Source organism: Dipodomys merriami, unplaced genomic scaffold, assembly GCF_024711535.1.
Source record: "Dipodomys merriami isolate MVZ:Mamm:240054 unplaced genomic scaffold, mDipMer1.0.p SCAF_6, whole genome shotgun sequence".
In the NCBI taxonomy this organism is placed as follows: domain Eukaryota; kingdom Metazoa; phylum Chordata; class Mammalia; order Rodentia; family Heteromyidae; genus Dipodomys; species Dipodomys merriami.
The window spans coordinates 11,087,223-11,107,249 of NW_027206179.1; the positions used below are offsets into that span (position 1 = coordinate 11,087,223).

Sequence of the window (20,027 nt, forward strand, 5' to 3'; positions counted from 1 at the left end):
GGGCCGGGAGCGGGGCGGGCCCAGGAGCGGGGTGGGGCCCAGGAGCAGGGTGGGGCGGGGCCGGGATCGGGGCCCAGGAGCAGGGTGGGCGGGGCCCAGGAGCAGGGTGGGCGGGGCCCAGGAGCAGGGTGGGCGGGGCCGGGCGCCTCTTTCCGGACCTCACTCGGCCCCACTGGCAGGCTGCGAGCCAAGCCCGGCTCTCCCGCCCCCCCCCTCCGTCCCCGCAGCGCGGGTCTCCACCGCCCGGCCGGCCCCGGGCCGCGCCGAGCCCGGCCTCCGCCACTTGAGCTGCCGCGCGCCGCCCGCCTCCGGCTCTTCTTTTTCTGAGTGGCTGGAGCGGAGTCTCGCGGACTCTCCTGCCCGGGCTGGCTTCGAACTGGCATCCTCAGAGCCCGGCCTCCTGAGCAGCCTGGCGTGGGATTCCCGTGGGCTGAGCACCGGGCAGGGCCCTTCCCCCCCCCGCCCCCCGTGGAGTCGCGGCGGGCGCGGGAACACAGGGCGTGGCGGAGAGAAGGGAGACTTTATTCCTTCGGGCTCTCAGGGGCGCACGCGGGACAGGGCTCGCTCGGGCATGCGCAGACCCACCCCACGGGGGGGGGGGGGGAGGGCGGCGCCTGCGCACTGCCCGCCTGCCGCTCCGGAGGGCGGGGGGGGGGCGGGGTCGGCCGGGGTCACACCATGGTGTCCCAGTGACCACGCGAGGCCATCCGATGCTCTCAGGGGCCAAGAACGCGGAGGCTGCCATCTGCGGGAGGCCCCGGGGCCTGGCGGGGACAGAGTCGTCTGCTGGCGGCGCCCAGGGCCCGGCTTCCCGAGGCCGGTGAGGAGGATCCACCTGCTCTGTCTGCGCGAGGCCATGGGGTGGGCCCTGTGGCCCCGAGCGGAAGACGAGCCCAGCCCGCGCTGGGCAGCTGGTGGCCTGGCTGGAAGAGGCCCGGCGGCGGAGGCCCGGCTGGCAGAGTCCAGGCCGGCGGAGGCAGGGCCAGCGGAGGCCGGGCCAGCGGAGGCCCGGCAGCCCGGCTGGCGGAGTCCAGGCCGGCGGAGGCCCGGCTGGCAGAGTCCAGGCCGGCGGAGGCAGGGCCAGCGGAGGCCTGGCCGGTGGAGGCCCGGCAGCACGGCTGGCGGAGTCCAGGCCGGCGGAGGCCCGGCTGGCAGAGGCAGGGTTGGCGGAGGCCTGGCCGGTGGAGGCCCGGCAGCACGGCTGGCGGAGGCAGGTTGGCGGAGGCCCGGGCGGCGAGGCCCGGCTAGCGGAGGCTGCACTCGCCGCCCTGCAGCCGCTCGAGCTCCAGCGCGCGCACCAGGTCCTGCACGAAGCGCACCTCGGCCGCCACCTGCGTGGCCAGCGCCTCGTAGCGGTTCTCCAGGCGGCTGAAGCGGCGCTTGAGGCCGCCGGCGCCCAGCAGCGCGGCCCGGGCCTCCTCCTGCGCCTGGCGCCGCAGCGCCTCGGCGCGGTGCAGCTCCTGGCGCAGGCGCCGCACGTCCTGGCCCAGGCCGGCGCTCTCCTCGCGGTACCAGGCCTCCTTCTCCTCGTAGATGGCCGCCAGCGCCTCCACGTCCTCGCGGCACAGCCGCCGGCCGCGCTCCAGCTCGCGCAGCCCCTCCTCGGCCGCCGCCACCTCCTCCAGCACCTTGGAGAAGCGCTCGAAGTTGGCGTACGAGTTGTTGGGCGGCATGCTCGAGTGCGACTTGATGGTGTACTCCTTCAGCCGCGTGGTGCGCAGGCGCCGCCGCTCCGCGCGCCGCCCGCCGTCCTCGCTGCGGACCGCGCGCCGCCGGATGGCCTGCGGGGACGGGGGGACGGGGGGACGGGGGCGCGTGAGCCCCGCTGCCCGCGCGGGGGGGGGGGGGGGATGAAGGGGGGGAGGAAGCCAAGAGCAGGGAGGCCTCACCTTGATCCAGGAATGTTCCAGGCTCTGGGCGATGGTCATCCTTCTCCTGAAAGACGCTGCCCGTCACCTTCGCATCCCCCCCATACCCGTGTCCCCCGGGTCTCCCCACGGCAAGTGGCAAGCAGCCCCCTCACCCATCCCAGGCCTCCCGACAGTTCAAGTCCACACCGTCCCACCGGCTATGGGGCCCCGCCAGGAGCGGGGGAGGCCCCGGGGGAGGCCATGGGGCCAGAAGCTGGCTGGGCCTGAGCAATACAGACTCTAGATTTTTCCTTTTGTGGTGTCAGCCCTGGGGCTTGAACTCCAGGCCCGGGCGCTGTCCCTCAGCTCTTCACTTGAGCCACAGCGCCACTTCCGGCTTTCTGCTGGTTCATTGGGGATCAGGGTCTCACAGACTTTCCTGCCCGAGCTGGCTCTGAACCGTGATCCTCAGATCTCAGCGTCCTGAGTGGCTGGGCGTGAACCGCCGGCGCTGGCTTTTTTTTTGTATGCTGGGCCTTGGGCTCTTTCGCTGCTTGGTGTTGTGCCCAAGTCTAGCTGAACAGCTCGGGCAGGCCTACAACTCCTGATCCTCCTTCCCCAGCCTGCCAAGCTCTGCAATATGACAGGTGGACGCCATCGGGTCCAGGCCTCTATAGATAGTTTTCTAGGAAAGACCTAAACTGAACTTTTGTGTGGAACACCGCCTATGCATTTCCCAGCTTGAGGGCAGCGAGGGCCCCGGCCCCTGCCCCCCAGGCCCATCCGCCACATACTTGGGGTCTTTGACCAGGAGGCGGCGGATGAAGTCCTTGGCCAGCTCGCTGGTGCTGCTGAAGTACTCCTCATCAAAGTCGTAGTTCACAGCAGAGATGTTGGTCAGGGTCTCCTGCTTGGTCTCCCCCAGGAACGGGGACGCGCCACTGAGGCTGGAGCAGAGGACGGGCCTGGGTCCCCACGGGAGCTTCACCGCCCCGCTACCCCACTCGCACTAACTACCAGGGAGAGCGGGTCATCCCCCCCAAACTCAGGCTTCTGGGTGGAGGCTCACTGTAGGAAGTAGCAGCCGTCCACTGGGGTTGGGCAGGGGACACGGCCCTGCCACTGCTGGGGCTTCTGCCCTGATGTTCTGCTCTTGGGGGTGCCTGGGGAAGGGGGGGTGATGGATGAGCCCTGAGTGCAGCCATTTGCACAGGGACAGGCGGCAGGAGGGAGAAGACAGGCCACATGTCAGGTTGTAGGCAGGCTGAGAGCATCAGCAGGGGCTCCCTGGCTCCTGGAGCTGGGTCCCACGGCCTGCGTTCACAGGACACACTGACAAGAGGGGGTGTCATCTATTCTGGGCGCCTCCTGTCCCTCACACACGGGCTGAGTGGCAGGCGCAGGGGTGAGCAGCGGGAAGGGGAGCACAAAGCCGCCCCGCCAGGCCTGCAGGGTCACCCCACGACTGGCTGGCTGGCTGGAGGCAGCACGTGCAGAACCACGCCCCTCCCTCCCTGGCCCAAGCGCCCCCAGACCACGCGCCGGGCCACAGCACGTGCCAGGATGCGGCACGATGACACCAGCAGCAGAGCCGGTGAGGCCGGACAGGTACTCACAGGATGTAGGTGATGACGCCGATGCTCCTGTGGAGACAGGTGGGGGTCAGCGCAGCCAGAAGCAGCCCCCCCTGCTCGCAAAGCCAGCGCCCCCTCCTAGAGGGCCACACCCCGCCCCGCTCCACAGGGGCTGGTACCCTACAGGGCCCTATTTGGTCCCATCTCAGGACAGGGCCCCCTGGCCGTCCCCAGGCCAGCCAGGGCTTGGGACAGAGCAGAACGCACCACGCACAGTGTGCGCACGGGCCTGCTGTGGTCTGGGCGCAAACCGCTCAAGGGTCACTACATACAGAGCGCCACGGGCTCCACAGCACCACGCGGTCAGCTGCCCCCGTGCAAAACAGACACACGAGCTGGGGCTCCCAGCAGCCGGGCCACAGCCCACGGCAGCAGCGCCCCACACCCCACACCCCGGCGGCCCCCCCACAGCAGGGGGCGAGCGAAGAGGGGGAGAGCGGGCCGTGTGCACCCCAGGACAGCTGCCCACTCACCACATGTCTGCCTCCAGGCCCAGGGGCTCGTAGTTAACAATCTCGGGAGCTGTGGGGACGGGGAGGGGGGGGTCAGGTACAATGGGACAATGGAGGCTTTCTCCAGCCCCACCAAACTTGGGGGTTCATGACGAGGGGGCCTGGTACACAGGAACGCTAGATCATGACAGGCCCGACTGAAGCCTCGTGGCCCCCCATCACACCCCCATCACTTCCTGGGTCGACCAGGCCCTGCTGCTGCCCCAAGGGACCTCACCCACAAATTCAGGCGTGCCAAAGATATTCTTGAACTCGTTGCCAGCCTCGATCTTGTGGGCGATGCCAAAGTCGATGAGTTTGATGCGGGGGCTGGGCGCGTGCTTGTCCAGCAGCATGATGTTCTCAGGCTGGGGGCGGGGGGTGACAGGCTGAGGCTGGCACCAGCGCAGGGACGGTTCCCCACAGACCCCGGCCTCAGCCCTGCGCCCCCCCACCCCCTCCCAGCTCACCTTGAGGTCAAAGTGGGCAATGCGCTTGGAGTGCAGGTAGTGGACGCCGTCCAGGATCTGCTTGAGGAACTGCGTGGCCTCATCCTCGGTCAGCGATTCCTTCTCAGCCAGGAAGTCAAAGAGCTCCCCGCCGGACACGAGCTCCAGGATGAGCACCACGTCTGTCTTGTTCTCAAAGACGTCGTGCAGCGTGATGATGTTGGGGTGCCGGATCTCCCGCAGGATGCTCACCTCGCGCTCGATCTCCTCGCGGCTCACGCCCCGCCGGCTGGATGACAGGCGGCGCTTCTTGATGAACTTGGCGGCGTACTCCTTGCCCGTGCCCTTCTGCCGGCACTTGCGCACAATGGCAAACTGGCCGCTGTGGGGAGGGACCGGCAGGGGGGCCAGGGGGTGAGCAGGGCAGCCCCAACACCCGACCTGCTGCCCGAGGTGCCTACAGCAAGGCCTGACAGTAACCCACTGTGAGAGGGGAGACAGGAACCCCGCGATCCAGCCATGCCCAGCACCTGGTGCCTCTCCCTCCCCAGGAGACCAGGCGGAGCTAAATGAAACCATGTCCCCAGGGCATACGAGACAAAGGCCTGGTCCCTCAAAGGGGCCTGGGGACCCCTCTCAGCCTCTCCGCTTCCTGGCTGGAGACGTGACACACTGCACCCACGATGCTCACCCCATCCAGCTGCCCAAGCCCACGCAGCCTTGTCACCTTGTGCCTGGAGCCCCCCAACACTGGGCTAAATAATCTTTTCTCTAACAAAGCAGTACTTGCACGGAATGGGGGGGGGGGGTCGCTTGTTTGTTTACAAGCACCTTGTGCACAGCAAGCAGTTGTGTCCAGGGGAACAGAGAAGAAAAGACTCAAAGGGTGACCCCTTAACAGGTCTGCAGAGGCTGATGGAGGGCGGTGAGCAAGGGTGCTCCTCTGTGCGATTCTTCCTGATCAACTTTTAGGTTAAGGAAAAAGAGGCCTGGGGGCAGGGCGCCTTGCCTGGCAAGTGCGAGTTTAAACCCTAGTATTGCCAACCAAGAAAAAGTGCACTGACTTCAAAACACAGTGCCAGGTACCGGTGGCTCAGACCTGTTACCCCAGCGCTACCCAGGAGGCTGAGATCTGAAGATTCAAAGCCAGCCGGGGGGGGGGGGGTGCACCGGGGGCTCTCTGGAAGCTGGGACACACAGGGGTTGGAGCTGCAGGAGGGAGCAGCATCACTAGCTTATTTCAGCGCGTAGACTCCCATACTCAGACGAAACACTGTAGGTCCCCCCCCCCCCCCCCATGGCCACCTTGCATGGCTTTGTAACAGAAGCCACTGACACCATACTGATGGACAGATACTTGTGGGCCCAGGAAAACACAACCTGTCAGGCCCCGCCCACCCCAGCCCCTGCACCTGCCCACCAAGCTCTGAGTACACTCTGTTCCTGTCCCTCTCCGCCCCCCATTTTTGTTAAGGCCTCCCACTTCCATCTGCCTTTCCCTCCCTTCCTGTCTACACCCCACCAGCAGCAAACCCCCCATCCCATCACGACTGGGATGGGAGCCTGGGGGCTGAGCTGCCCACATGGAGAAGCCATGGTGAGTGAGATCTGTTTCCCCAGCTTTACCCCAAGCACAACTAGGAAACAAGGAGGCCGAGGATGGAGCTCACCCAGCAGGCAAAAGATGCTGGTATGTGCTCAGATTTGCATACTAAGACTTTTTGTGTGTGCCAGTACCAGGGCTTAACCTCGAGGCCTGGGTGCTCTTTCTGCTTAAGGCTGGCACTCTACCACTTGAGCCATAGCTCCACTTCCAGCTTTTTGGTGGTTCACTGAAGAGTCTTGTGGGCTTTTCTGCCCAGGCTGGCTTTGAACCTCAGAATCCTCAGATCCCAGCCTCCTGAGTAGCTAGGATGAAGCATGAGCCACTGGCTTCCAGGTACTTTTTGTTTGTTTGTTTGAGAGGGGATCTCACTGTGCTCCCCAGGCTGGCACCAAATCCCAGGGCTCAGAGGTGGCTCAAGCCTTGGTCTCCTGTGCGGCAGGGAGCAAGGGTCACCTTCCCCGACCCCTCCACCCCCACACCCCAGGAAGGGAAAGCCGTTGGAGACAGGAGCTCTGAAGAGCGGATGAAGTCACGCACTGTCCGCCTGAGCTGACAGATGGTCCGCGCCATGAGGCGGGAGCTAGAGAGGAGGCCCAGTAATGCTGAACCTCAGGTTAACCTCCTCCCCGAGGCTCTGGTGCAGAGGGCTGGGAGAGAAGAACTTTGTGTGCATGCGCAGGGAGCCACCCGCCAACATCCACCCAGCAGCCACCGCCAACTGTGACCCCACAGAACCAGTCACCTGCTGCTCCCCATTACCACAGCAACTCCTGCCTGGCTCCCCAAAGGCAGTCAGTAATTAGACCCCAGGAGACAACTTTCTGTGGGGACAGGACCCAGCTCCCTCCTCAGCGTGGCAGCAGACCTAAGCCGAGGACGTCTGCGGTCCACACCCTCTGCTCATCCCCACCGTGACACCATGGCCATGAGCAGCCGCGACCCACACTTAAGAATGAAAAGGAGGGCAGCCGGCCTCAGGCCACAGATCATCAGTGGCAAAGGCTGGTCCTCCTCCCGGTTGGGGTCTGGAACAAAGTGGGGCGCCTATCCCCCATTGCTCGGATCCTGTTTCATCCTCCCACAATTCTGTCTGGCCTCAGGTGGCCTCCCAGCCCCAGGGACTCCAGATCTCTGGAAATGGGATGGGAAAAGAGGGGACTAAGAAGGACTTAGCAGGTAGGAAAACAAACCTTCCACCCAAAGCACAAGACCAGCAGACACTAGCCTGGGCTGAAGAGCCTGTGGTCAGGAAGGAGACAGACACTGACCCACAGCAGTCTCTCAGATGAGAGCAGACAAACAAATGTCAGAAGAGAATCCACTGGGCAAAGGCAGAGAGGAATGTGCCAGAAAACAAGAGGTTCACCAAACTTTTTTTTTCCCTTCCTTTTTCGTGGTTCTGGGAATGAACCTAGGGCCTTTCACATGCTACTTTCCTGCTCTATCACTGAGGTGTGCACTCAGCCTTTAAGCTTTTTTAGTGCTGGTACTGGGAGTTAAATCCAGGCCGAGGAACAATCTCTTAGCATTTTCTACTTAAAAGGTGGCACTCTACCCCGTGAGCCACAGCTTCATTTCTGATATTTTGCTGGCCAATGGGAGATAGGAGTCTCATGGTCTGTGCTGCCTGGGGTGCTTTGAACCTCAGGACCTCAGATCTCAGCCTCCTGGTAATTAGGATTATAGGCGTGAACCACCAGCACTGGGCTTCCTACTCATTAGAGGCCAGCCACTGAATATTTTCAACTTTTCATACCACACGGGTCATCTATTCACCCTCAGGCAAGCAGAGTATGTGGGTGGGTGGGGGGGGCAGGGGGTGTCAAGGAATGAATCCAGCTAAGTTCCAAGGTCTTAATTATCAACTTTCACTATTGACTTTGAATGGGGAATTTCCTATCATTGTTCCATGTCACCAAATTGAATTCTTTTACCATTTTTTTGGCCAACCATTTAAATTTCCACACACACAGGCTGGGGGTGGGGGTGCAGTTCAGTGATAAGCACTGTCTAGCAAGTATAATAAGGTCCTGAGTTCCATCTCCAGGACCAATAACATGAAAACAAAAAAGCACAAAACAAACATACAAAAACAAAAAAGATTACATACATCCAGGCGCTCATGCCTGTAATTCTAGCTACTGAGAAGGCTGAGATCTGAGGGTTTCAGTTTGAAATTGGCCTACGCAGGAAATTCTGTGTGACTCATGTCTAATTAACCAAGTTCTAGGCTCAAGAGAGAGAGAGCCAGTCTTGAGTGAAGGAAGCTAAGGGACAGTGCTCAAGCCCTGAGTTCAAGCCCCATGTTAGATACAAATACTACCATCACTTTATTTAAGGAAACTTGAGGGAGTGCTGCATTAGCATGCATGAAGCTCTGGGTTGGATTCCTCAGTGCCACATAGACAGAAAAAGACAGAAGTGGCACTGTGGCTCAAGTGGTAGAGTGCTAAAAGAAGCTAAGGGATAGTACCTTGAGGTTCAAGCCCCAGGACTGGCAAAAAAGAAAGAACTTGAGTCTAAGGTCTTGGTTTTTGTCCTTAACACCAGTAAAAGTAAAATAATTTTAAAAATAACGGAAAAGAAAGAGGAGCTGAGAATGTGACATAGTGATAGAGTGCTTGCCCAGCATGCATGAAGCCCTGGGTTCCATTCCTCAGACCACATAAGCAGAAAAAGCTGGAAGTAGTGCTGTGGCTCAAGTAGTAGAGTGCTAGCCTTGAGCAAAAGAAGTTCAGGGACAGTGCCCAGGCTCTGAGTTCAAGTCCCACCCAGGACTGGCACCAAAAAAAAAAAAAAAAAGGAAAAAGATGTTGGGATTCTTGGTGGGTCCAGGAACCAGTGTCCCACAACCACCAAAGCATGATTTAGTATGTGGATTAAAATTTCCTAACTTCAGCCAAAGCAGCTCCTGGCAGGAAATCCTAAATTCGCCCACATCAAGTAGTGACTTGGGAGGGGAGGGGGGAGGCAGGGCTGCATTCTCCCCCTGGCCCCTGGCTGATGGAGGAAATGCCGGATAAAGCATTTCAGGATCCCCAAAGAGCCAAAGAACTGTCTCTGTGGCCTGACACAGAGCTCAGTTATTTACATTCCCTCCTGGTGACATCACGGGGCGGGTCTTGGGGCTCGGGGCTCCAGGAAGGCTGACCAGCAGCAAACTCACCAAATAAGGTTTGAGGACACACACACACACACACACACACACACACACACACACACACACACACACACACACACACACACACACACACACACACACACACACACACACACACACACACACACACACACACACACACGTCTGAGTGCTCCAGGAAGGCTGACCAGCAGCAAACTCACCAAATAAGGTTTGAGGCCACACACACACACACACACACACACACACACACACACACACACACACACACACACACACACACACACACACACACACACACACACACACACACACACACACACACACACGTCTGAGTCTTGAGCAGAGGTGGGTGGAGGAAGGCAGGGGCACCCTGGGAGGCCCAAACAGCTACCTCACAGGGAGGAGAACCACTGCTTTCTCTCTTAGGTGCTGAACAAGACCTGGGGAGGCTCAAGTGTCCCCCCAAAAAAGCAGATTACAAATAGCTAAGGCTGTTCAAGGCCAGGGCTGTCAGATTCCAAAGCTCAAACGTCCTCCACCTCCCCGCCACACACACACACACATATCAGCTCAGGCTCTGCTGACTCACTCCGTAGAGGGACAAAGGGCAGGAAGGGGGGACTTAGAGTCACCCCAACCCCTCCCCCTCGCAGAGCGCGGCTCACCTGCCCAGCTCCTCGCCCATCTCATAGTGGTCCTCCACGTCCTCCTGCCTGAACGTGGCCATGGCGGCGCGCTCGCCTTCGCCGCGCCTGGGCTCCAGGGGCGGTGGGGGGGGGCGCGGTCGGCGGCCCGGGTACGGGGACCCGGGGAGCTCGGGGGTCCCCCACCCGCAGCTCTGCAGGAGACAAGGGGAAATTCTCACTGGTGCTCGTCCTCACTTCTCTGGACAAGGTCGCTGCCGGCAGTCGGGCCCTGGCTCCCGCTCGGGGCGGACCCCGCTGGAAGGCCTCCATCCCTCCGGGCCCACCACGCCCCCCGCCGGCCCGCCCGCCCTCCGGGCCCCCAGCTCCCCCGCCAGCTCTCTCCTTCAAGCCGTGCCTCCCCGGGTCCCCAAGTGCCACGGCGGCCGCACCTGTCCACCGAGCCGGGCCCGAGACCGCCCGCACCGCGCACGGGCCCCCGCGCTCCGCAGGCCTGACTGCCTCGCTGGCCGCCCCCAACTCCTCCTCCTCCTCCCGCCCCGCCGTCTCGGAAGCCGCCGCGGCGCAAGGCGCTGACGTCACCTCGTGGGCTTAACACCCGCCCCGAGGAGGCGGAGCTCAACGCGCATTGGCCCGTAGGCCTGCCGACTGTATGGCTTCGCTGGCACGCCCTCGGCTGCCCTTCCGGGAGCCGCACCCGGATACAACCTCGCCATTGGCTGACAGACCCATCTTGCCTAATCTGATTGGCTGGCACAAACACTGACCAACCCCACTGAAACATTGACTTCCGGCAGCACCTGACAGGCACTCTGTCCAGGTGTGTAGATGCTTGTTACACCACGCATTTACGGAGTCTTGCTATGGTACGAAAACCCGTGGCTTTGGTGGTCACTGGTCCAGCCAAACCAAGCCCCATCGGCTTCTCTTCTGACTCCCAGGTAGTTGCTTGGCCGTCCCCGCGCCTGGGCCCCCTGGGCCCCCCATTCATGCAAGCTCACACCCAGCAGCTTCTCAGCTACCCAGACCTTTACACCCACTGCCTTTCTTCGGATCGGTTGTGGGCCTTGAACTCAGCCTGGGCGCTGTCCCAGTTCTCTAGCTCATGGTAGCACTCATACCACTTTGAGCCACAGCTCCACTTCTAGTTTCAGGAAACAACTAATTGGAGCTAAGTCTCAGACTTTTGTGCCCAGGATGGTGCTGCACCACTAGGATTACAGGGCGAGTTGAGCCACTAGCACCAGCTTCTCACTACCATTCTTACAGCCAATAAATGTAGCAACGAGTCCTGTGTCCAACTGAAAATACTTTCAGGCAGCTTTTCTAATTTCAATGTTACAGAATATAATGTACAATGACATATCATTCAGTTTTTAAGATTTTTTTTTGGTCGGTCATGGGCCTGGGCGCTGTCCCTCAGTTCTTCAGCTCATAGCGCTTGAGCCACAGCGCCACTTCCAGCTTTTTTTTCTGCTTATGTGGTGCTGAGGAATCGAACCCAGAGCCTCATGCATGCAAGGCAAGCGCTCTACCACTGAGCCACCTTCCCAGCCCCCTAAGACTTTTGTCTAATCTAAAAGCTCAGACTGGCAATGGCAAACATGCATACAGTGAAAATTCCCTTTCTGGGAAACCTTGCGGGTGAAGAGCAGACCTGGGCTCCTGGAGGCACTGCAGGGAGGGTGTTGGTATGACTCCTGCCATCCATTTGGATGGGGCTGTGTGGGGGACTCTAGCCAGCCGCCCTATCCATGCTGCCTTGGACAGGCCCCTGACCCCCAAACCCAACCCTCCTCCTCCTGCAGAGGCAGAACAGGTGCAAAAACAAGTCAAAGCATGCCCAAGGTCACCACCATCGTATTTATTATTCCAATGGCACAAGTACAGCTGGAGGTGGCCATGGTGTCAGCACAGGGGAACACCTGCCCACCTGTTCCTTCTTTCTAGGGAAAAGCCACTTTGGGCCATTTACCCAAATAAACTTTTAATGTATTTATTTTAAAATTTGGGATATCTGAATTTGAGTTTCCCTCTGATGAAATGATAAAGCACTGGGTGTCCTGCCCACCTCCCCACCCTGTCGGGCTATGAACGTCCCTGCAGAAAAGGGTATTTCTGCTGCCTCTGGAACCCCAAAATAAATAGAGGGAAACAGCATCAAGTGTTAACGCAGAGTGATGGCACGGAGTGGGCCCCAGAAACCTTGGGCAGAGCGCCACTGTGGGGACAGTCTCGAGATGTCATCTGAGAGAACGCGGGCATATGGTGCAGTGGTCAAACTGGTGTGAGTGCTGAGCCGAGTCCCGCCAGGCAAGGAAGGACCACCTACAACTTGTCCAAGAAGTTGTCCAGGGCTGGGATACCCTCCTTCAGGCCTTTGCGCTTGCGGGTCTCCGCCACCACCTGGCTGGGGCGGCTGCTGTTATCGAAGGGGTCTCCAGGCAGGATCTGCCAGTGGTCGAACACGCACTGTGGGAAGGCCTGGCCCCCAGTGTTGGACCTCAGGTCGGCAGTAAAACCTGTTAAGAATGAAACAAGGAGGGTCTCACCAGATAGTCCCAGCAAAGTCCTGCCGGAACCCTGGCCAGTCCCTGGGTGGGTAGAGGACAATGAACTTCCTGATCACCAAACTCAATGAGCCCAGAGTCGTGAATCTCAACAGAAAGCTTCCGGTAGCCACATCTGTCCACCCCAGCCTGGGCTATTTTAAGACCTGGTCTCAAACAAGGGCTGGTAGTTGATCTCGGGTTCATCTCAGTCCTTCCTGCATCCAGCAGAGGGGCCAACCCTGCTACCTGGACTCAGTCTTTTTTTTTTTTTTGTCGGCCGTGGGGCTTGAACTTTGGGCCTGGGCATTGTCCCTCAGCTCTTCAGCTCAAGGCGAGCGCTCTACCACTTGAACTACAGCGCCACTTCGGGTTTTCTGGTGGTTTATTGGAGATAGGAGTCTCACAGTCTCTCCTGCCCGGGCTGGCTTTGAACCGCGATCCTCAGATCTCAGCCTCCTGAGTAGCTAGGATTACAGGCGTGAGCCACCAGCGCCCGGCTGGACTCAGTCTTAACACCTCCCTGTAGTCCCACAAATATGGACTTACCAAAGGACTCATTGACAGGCAGGTAGGCCTTGACCACAAACATGGGGGTGCCAGCCACCTGGGATTCTTCAAACACGTGGCCTCGTTTCCTGTTCAGGACTCCATAGATGCCACCAACTACTTGCTCTGGACACTGAAGTGAGAGCAGGAGGCCATCAGTGGCTGTGGTAAGGTGTCAGGGTCAGCGCTGGGGGCTGCGGCATGCCGTCTGCCTTACCTGGATCTCCACAAGGTAGATGGGCTCCATGAGGCGTGGCTGGGCAGTCAGCACACTGGCATAGAGGCAGCGGCGGGCCGTGGGGATGATCTGGCCGCCGCCGCGGTGGATGGCGTCGGCATGCAGTGTCACATCGTGGACGTCAAAGCGAACACCCCGCATGTTCTCCTCACACAGCGCCCCCTGGGGCACAAGGAGACAAGACAGCCTGAAAAACCAGCCCTTCCAAAACAGCCTCAACCCCAATCTTGGCCTTCCACTGCTGGTCCTGCCTGCACGACTGACTCCCAGCTCACCTCCTTGGTGGCCCACTGGAAGCCAGCCACCACACTGTCCTTGATTTCATTGAGGTACTGCACACCCTTGGTGATGTCAGTGAGGATGTTGGGGCCAGTGCCATCAGGTCCAAAGCACCAGATCTTACGGGCTTCAGCCACATCCCACTCGTACTTCTCGGCCAGGTAGCGTGCCCGCTGTTTGAGCTCCTGGCGAGCGGACACCTCCCCCTTGTCGATGTCCTCGGCCAGACCATCAGGGAAGGGCCGCGCCTTCATGTACAGCCGGTTGTGCTTATTGGGGGACTTGGACAGGCACAGCACGTTCGACTCCTCGCTGACTGTCTCCCGGTATGAGACCACGGGGTCGGATTTCTGGGAAAGGAAATCATGGGTCACTGAGGGCACTTCACAAGGAGGGTGCAAAGTCACGGACAACGCTGGTGACACAACAGCTTGCAGGAGCAGGGACACAAAGCATCCAGCACATGGCCTGCCCTGACCAACCCTGGCAGGTACACAAATGGCCACACCAAGGAAAGGTAGAAAGCCTGCATGTGGCTGTGATTGCCAAGGAGGAATGGCCTTTTCCACTACTTTGAGGATCCAGATTTGCAGGGGCAGTGCCTACCTTGATGGGGATGCAGGCATGGTCCTCCTCCAGGTCCTTGAGGCAGATCTCAAGGTGCAGCTCACCAGCACCCGCGATGATGTGCTCCCCTGACTCCTCGATGATGCACTGTGGGCCAAAGTGCTGTCAGCCTGGCCTGGCCCGGCCCATGCCCAACACTCACAGTTCCACCAGCCAGTAGGAAAGCTGGACCTCCCTCCAAACAAGGATGCAGTATAGCATGCGGTAGTAGGCCCCCCAACAGGCAGAAGCTAGCAGGAAGATCCCTGCCTTCATAAATCCCATACACATACCTCAAGGCCACAGGCCCACCCTACACTATGGGCAGCTAGGATGGGGACTAGGGAGGTAGAAGCCACACCTGCACCATGGGATCCGACTTGGCCAGCCGCTTCAGGCCCTCCACCAGCTTGGGCAGGTCAGCGGGGTTCTTGGCCTCCACAGCCACCCTGACGACAGGGCTGACACTGAACTTCATGACACGCATGTTGTGCGCATGCTCGAATGTGGTGATGGTGCCAGTCTTGACCAGGAACTGATCCACACCCACCAGGCCCACGATGTTACCGCAAGGCACATCCTCAATTGGCTCCACATAGCGGCCCATCATCAAGATGGTCCTAGGGAGGAAAAAGCACGTTCTCACGCTGACTTCAAGCCCCAAGGCCCGCAGACTGAAACCATGGCTCCTCACAAACATGGGCATGAGTGCCGGCAATGGACATCACCACCATAACCCATAACCCATAATCCTCTGCAGGTGGCCACACCAACCAGGTGTGCACAGACCAAATGAAGGCAGAGTTCATGAGGGTCATGAGATCAGTCATGGACCACCCTGTACTCGGGGACTTTGCATCCCACTGTGAGTTGGGACTAAACCAAATCAGAAAAGATGCAACACTTTAGCTTGCTGGGGTCCTCTGGCTTCCTAGTCTACTAGCCCTTCAGGTGTTGAGACTGAGGTTTAAGAGGACCAAACCCCATCCCACTGTAGCTTGTAGCAAAGGTGCTACCGGCCAGGAGGACAGGCCCAACCTAAGCTGGCCGGGAGCAGGTGCCCATCTTCCACTCACCTCTGGATGGGCTTCAGGTAGAGATCCTCCTTCTTCCCAGGGGTATAGTTGGGGCCCATGATCCTGACCTTCAGGCCAGTGGACACCAGCCCTGAGAAAACGCGTCCAAAGGCATAGAAGCGGCCCTTGTCGGAGGTTGGCACCATTTTGGAGATGTACATCATAAGGGGGCCTTTGGGGTCACAGCTTTTAATGCCTAAGGGGAAGAGGGAATGGGAGGGGATTATGTCATTCTCGCCCAGACTCAGCTTTCTGGTGCCTACCACCTGAGGCAGGGCTCATACCCATGGCAGCCTCATCGTCCGGGGGCCCCTCGTAGAGCAGCTCGCAGCGGTACTTCTGCGCAGTGACGGGCGAGGGCAGATGGATGGTGATCATCTGTAGCAGCGCATCCCCTGCTGGCAGCCAGCGGCGCATCACAGCCTGCAAACAGGGCAGGGCTCATGAGGGCCTTGTTTAAGAGCGGTGGCAGTACATGTAACCCTAGTTCCAACTGCTGAGTATAGGGACTGCCCCAGCACCTATCCAAAGCTCAAGGTCTCCAGCCACAGCCCAGCAGTACCAGGGAAGACGGGGCTGGCTGCATCCACTACCTCACCTTCAGCAGTGGCTTTCCTTCTTTATCTTTGTCCTCACTATCCAACTTGATGTCTAGCTTGTCAATCAGCTTGGCCGTCTCCTCTTTCTTGAAATTCATGATTGCATCAAACACCTATAGGGCAAGACAAAGGGGCTGTGTGGGAAGGCAGAAGAAAGGCTCAGCTGCTGCCCTGGATGGAATGATCCTCAAACAGACCAGAGGACTTGCAGACAGGCAAATGCTGCCTGTGGGCCAATTCCTTGCTCCTACAGCCAGGTACACCCAGCTCATGCTCTTAAGCCATGCACACACCTGGCCCAGCTTACCTTGAATATGGGATCCAGGATGAGCTGACAGAAGGTGCGGGGTAGTTTCTTCCCATCAGGGCTGGTGGCTGACTTGCTAAACTTGCCATTGGCTGGATCAAAGTACCTGATGGGGAGAGAACCTTGTGCCATGAAGCAGGCTGCAGAGTGTGCACTTGGGTAGGACCGTTAGGGGCACTGACCGGCCACCCACGTGTCCATGCACTGGCCCCAGGCTCACCGGTCACCCCACAGCTTCTTCATCATGTCCTCCACCTTCTTGGCACGCTCAGCAGGACCCAGCTGGCCCTCACCTTTGGCGGCAAACTTGGCCACATACATCTCTGCAAACTGCTTTAGGGTGAAGGCCCAGCCATGCAGGCCAGACCCAAAACCCACAGTGCCAAGGACTGGGTCAATCTGGAAAGCAAAAATGGGAGCTGTAAGGGGATGGAGGGGCTGCAGGCAGCCAGCTTCCAAGTCTGTGGGCACCAAGGACTCAGATAATTATGTTTCTTCAAGAGACATCAGGTCAAAGTGAAGAAATTTTAAGTCATCATTTGCGGTGGCCGCTATCCCCAAGCAGGAGGCGGCCAGGGACTTCTTTGCCACCCAGCACCCCACCCAGATCCCTTTCCCCAGCCCACAAACGCACCATGATGTTGCCCATAGGGCCGCTCTCGCCCTCGCCGTAGGTGGAGATGATGACGTTGACGTTCTCCACGATGCGCTGGAAGGTCTGGTAGAGCTCCTCGGGCTCCAGCTGCAGCTCCAGCAGTGCACGGTCCATCTTGTTCATCATCAACACCGGTTTGATCCGTTCTGCAATAGCCTGCCGCAGCACCGTCTCTGTCTGCACACACACGCCTGGGGACCACGGGGTTGGAGGGATCATCTCAGGCCAACAATGTCAGGTCCCAAGACTCCCAGGGCCCAGGGCTTACCAGACACGCAGTCCACCACCACCAGGGCACCATCGGTGACCCGGAGGGCAGCTGTCACCTCAGAGGAGAAGTCCACGTGCCCAGGAGAGTCAATGAGGTTGATGAGAAAGCCAGAGCCATCCTTGCTCTGCTTGATGAAATTTAAGTCATTCTCTGAGAGCTCATAGAAGAGGGAGATGGCACTGAGGACAAACAGGGTCAGAGGTGAGGAGGCAACACTGTCAATTACACACCTACTCACCAACAAACCTGAGCTCAGACTAGGACCTTGCCCACGTCATTCATGCTCAAGGTGAGGCCACAAGACAACAGGACAGCCACTCGGGGCACTCCACCCTGTCCCCTCCCCCTAGCAGTAGTCATTACTCATCCCTGGAGAAACACTGCCATCTGGGAAGGCCCTGCCAGGGATGGGAGGCCCCATGATGGGGACTCGTGTGTCACTCCTCAGAGCCATCACCCCGATTCAATGTCCTCCCCCTTTGCTCCCTGCTACCCAAGAAAAGATATACAGCAGTAAACCTAGCAAAAAAGCGTCTGAATAGACACACAATGGCAACCTCAGGGCTCTATTCATCCTGTGGATATCTTGGGTGCATCAGATCCCAATCACAGGCAACATTCCACCAGAAGACACCTGACAGCACCCACTGACCCAAGATACCATGTCCCCAAGGCTTACAACCCTACTGTGACAAGAGCGATTTTTCTTGTCCTCCTGGGCTGGCATAGGCTATCAGGAAAGGAGACTACTCGAAATTAATCCCTGTCATGCCAACACTAGTTCCAAATACCCACCATAACCCAGGCCTTTCCCAACCTGCCAGCCAACCTCACTCCACAGTCCCTAAGCCAGTCCCAGGCCCCCCCCCAGTAGATAAGCACTTTCAGGGCAAAGCAGGCACAGCAGGGTGCCAGTACCTCACACCCCTCCCTGGAAACCAGGGCTCCACCCCTCCAGGGTCCAGAGGGTAGTTGGGTGCTTACGTAGACTTGATGGTGATGCAGCGTTCCTGTTCGTCCTTCCGGGTGTCAGTAAAGCGGGTCTCCCCAGCCCGGGCGGAGGCGATGATGCCAGCTTTGCATACCAGGGAGTCCGTTAGTGTGGACTTGCCGTGATCCACATGGGCGATAACAGACATGTTTCGGATGTTGGCCTTTTTGTCCATGATGGCACGGATCTGGTCTACCGTGAAGTTCACCTGGGAGAAAGGGGGAGGGGGGGAGGGTTGGGGCAGGGCTCAGACCAGCTGGATTCCAGGAAGCCACCCTGGCAGGGACAACTAGATCAATAGGACCTTGCGGACAGGAGGGCCAGCAGTTGGGGAGTCCTTCAACATCCATCCACCAAGGCAGTCTCTAAACATCCACTTAAAAAACCACTATCCAACTCTGGAAGCCCAGACAGTAGCCATTCACACCGACAGCCTTTAAATGGAGGTGGGGGACAGAGACCCCCCCCCAAGGTGACAGCCGCTTTCCTGGGGACAGTGAGGTGGGGACAAGCATAAAATAGAACGCTAAAAAGCCTCTTTAAAACTCTAAGGTCACCCGCTCCAGCCTTGGATACCCCATTCTATCAGACAGTTGTGAGGCACACTTGGGGGGTGGGCAGCCCTACTGCCCACCATCTACCATTCTGGGGGTACACAACACGCTTTGGCTGTCGAGAAAAGACAAAATCCCGGGCCAGGGAGACACAGCCAACTACCACTACCCACCCCCCCCCCCCCCCGGTCCCTGGCTCCAGATCTTCAGTCTCACTCTCAGGCCGCCGAGTTACGTAAGGCGCGTTCCGGTCTCCCCGCTCCCACCGCCATCTCCGCCCTGCGCTCCCGCCGCAGCCCGGCCCGGACTCCCCCGAAGCGCGCCGGGCTCCCATCGCGGGAACTTGGCCCAGCCCCGAGCGCGCCGCGCAGACATGGCGGCCGCCGCCGCTCCCGCAGCCGCAGCCCGCCGGCCCCACCGCCATTTCCCCTCCCCACCCCCCCACAGGCCGCCCCCGGCTCCAGGCCAGGCGGCGCGAACCCCGCAGGGGCCCCCACGAACCGCCGAGGCCCCAGCGGCACCGAGTCGCTCACCATGGTGGCGGATGGCGGTGGATTCTCCCAGGTAGAACCAAACGAGGCGAGTCGCGCCAAGGATGGCGGCGACAGCGGCGGAAGAGAACGCTGACGTCAACACTCGCTCTTTTATACGTCGACGCCGGTTGAGGCGGTCACATGACTGCGCTGCGGGAGGCGTGGCTACGCCGGCGCTCCTGCGCCTGCGCCGGGCCGCTCGTCTCGTTAACCCTTTAGGCGCCTAACCAATCCCTGCGCGTGCGCCCGGCCTCGGCGTCCCCTCGGCGGATGGAGGTGCCGGTGTCTGCGTCTCGGCCCTCCCCGTTTGCAAAGTTCACCAACACGAAACGGAGAGCTACGTTTTGGCTGAGATAAGTCATCGTATCCGCACAAATAATAATGATAAGAATAACCATAACCGTCAGCGAGTCATTGCAAAGTGCAGAGCGCAGGAATGCAGCGTGCAAGGTGAATGAGGATCCGGGGCGTGCGTCCCTGTCCCTTCCCCGGCTGGGGACGGTGTTATGTAACCTGACACCCTGAGTGTAAAGGGGGGCGGGGGACACTCCGGATGTCTTTGTACTGAGTTGGGCACTCTCTACTGCTCAAGATGAAAAGCTTCGTGAAATGCCTCTTTTTAAGCGCAATCGCGCGGTGGGCAGCTGCGGTGTGTGCCGGGCTTCGCCGTCCTGCGCGTTCTTACCCTAGACTACGAGGTCAGGACTGTTGGCAGAAGTGAGGAATGAATTAAATGTATGTCAAAGGAATACAGCGCCGGGCGACCCAGAACCCTAACTTTAATCCCCCCCCTCCCCATGGCTTTTCGTGAAAGTTATTTATATTCAGGGACTGACTGGCCGGATTGCCACGTCGCGGGCAGGCTAACCTCACCCGCTTCCGAGGCGCAAACCTTCATTTCCAATTCGTTTCCTGACCTCCAGGGGGAGGCGCAGTTAGACTTCTGGGTCTCGGCGGTGTCCTGGTCTGACCCCAAGAAACATTGGGGTGTCAGATCTTTAGCT

The 20,027-nt window shown here is 59.4% G+C and overlaps 2 protein-coding genes and 1 non-coding gene across 3 annotated transcripts; all 3 read right to left on the reverse strand.

Annotated features, from left to right (window-relative positions):
• Nucleotides 1-501: 501 nt before the first annotated feature.
• Nucleotides 502-10,352, reverse strand: LOC138813919 (death-associated protein kinase 3). The gene is made up of 9 exons (XM_070002513.1): nucleotides 10,248-10,352; nucleotides 9,838-10,010; nucleotides 4,446-4,806; nucleotides 4,214-4,343; nucleotides 3,958-4,006; nucleotides 3,467-3,493; nucleotides 2,645-2,797; nucleotides 1,890-1,935; nucleotides 502-1,781 (listed from the first exon to the last, which is right to left on the reverse strand). The coding sequence occupies exons 2-9, from the start codon at nucleotides 9,897-9,899 to the stop codon at nucleotides 1,245-1,247; spliced, it is 1,365 nt and encodes a 454-aa protein (XP_069858614.1). The 5' UTR covers nucleotides 9,900-10,010; nucleotides 10,248-10,352; the 3' UTR covers nucleotides 502-1,244.
• A 1,313-nt stretch (nucleotides 10,353-11,665) lies between these two features.
• LOC138813905 (elongation factor 2) lies at nucleotides 11,666-19,124 on the reverse strand. Its single transcript, XM_070002491.1, has 15 exons — nucleotides 19,024-19,124; nucleotides 17,930-18,144; nucleotides 16,943-17,124; nucleotides 16,654-16,865; nucleotides 16,240-16,418; nucleotides 16,020-16,125; nucleotides 15,712-15,825; nucleotides 15,398-15,536; nucleotides 15,114-15,309; nucleotides 14,399-14,657; nucleotides 14,038-14,145; nucleotides 13,428-13,781; nucleotides 13,132-13,314; nucleotides 12,915-13,047; nucleotides 11,666-12,338 (listed from the first exon to the last, which is right to left on the reverse strand). Exons 1-15 carry the CDS (start codon nucleotides 19,024-19,026, stop codon nucleotides 12,145-12,147), a joined length of 2,577 nt encoding a protein of 858 aa, XP_069858592.1. The 5' UTR covers nucleotides 19,027-19,124; the 3' UTR covers nucleotides 11,666-12,144.
• On the reverse strand, nucleotides 16,496-16,562 carry LOC138814370 (small nucleolar RNA SNORD37). The gene has a single exon (XR_011367955.1). It is a non-coding gene; the product is annotated as a small nucleolar RNA SNORD37 (small nucleolar RNA).
• Nucleotides 19,125-20,027: the final 903 nt, after the last annotated feature.

Bases quoted from the DNA above. Each gene is read 5' to 3' on its own strand.
- LOC138813919 (XM_070002513.1), bottom strand. From the start codon at position 9,899: ATGGCCACGTTCAGGCAGGAGGACGTGGAGGACCACTATGAGATGGGC. The intron at 4,807-9,837 runs GTGAGCCGCGCT...CCCTCCCCACAG, and splicing joins ATGGGCGAGGAGCTGGGCAG to CGGCCAGTTTGCCATTGTGC. The intron at 4,344-4,445 runs GTGAGCTGGGAG...CCCCGCCCCCAG, and splicing joins TTGCCCACTTTGACCTCAAG to CCTGAGAACATCATGCTGCT.
- LOC138813905 (XM_070002491.1), bottom strand. The intron at 15,826-16,019 runs GTAAGCTGGGCC...CTTGCCCTATAG, and splicing joins TCCTGGATCCCATATTCAAG to GTGTTTGATGCAATCATGAA. The intron at 13,782-14,037 runs GTAGGCACTGCC...TTCCTTTCCCAG, and splicing joins ATGCCTGCATCCCCATCAAG to AAATCCGACCCCGTGGTCTC.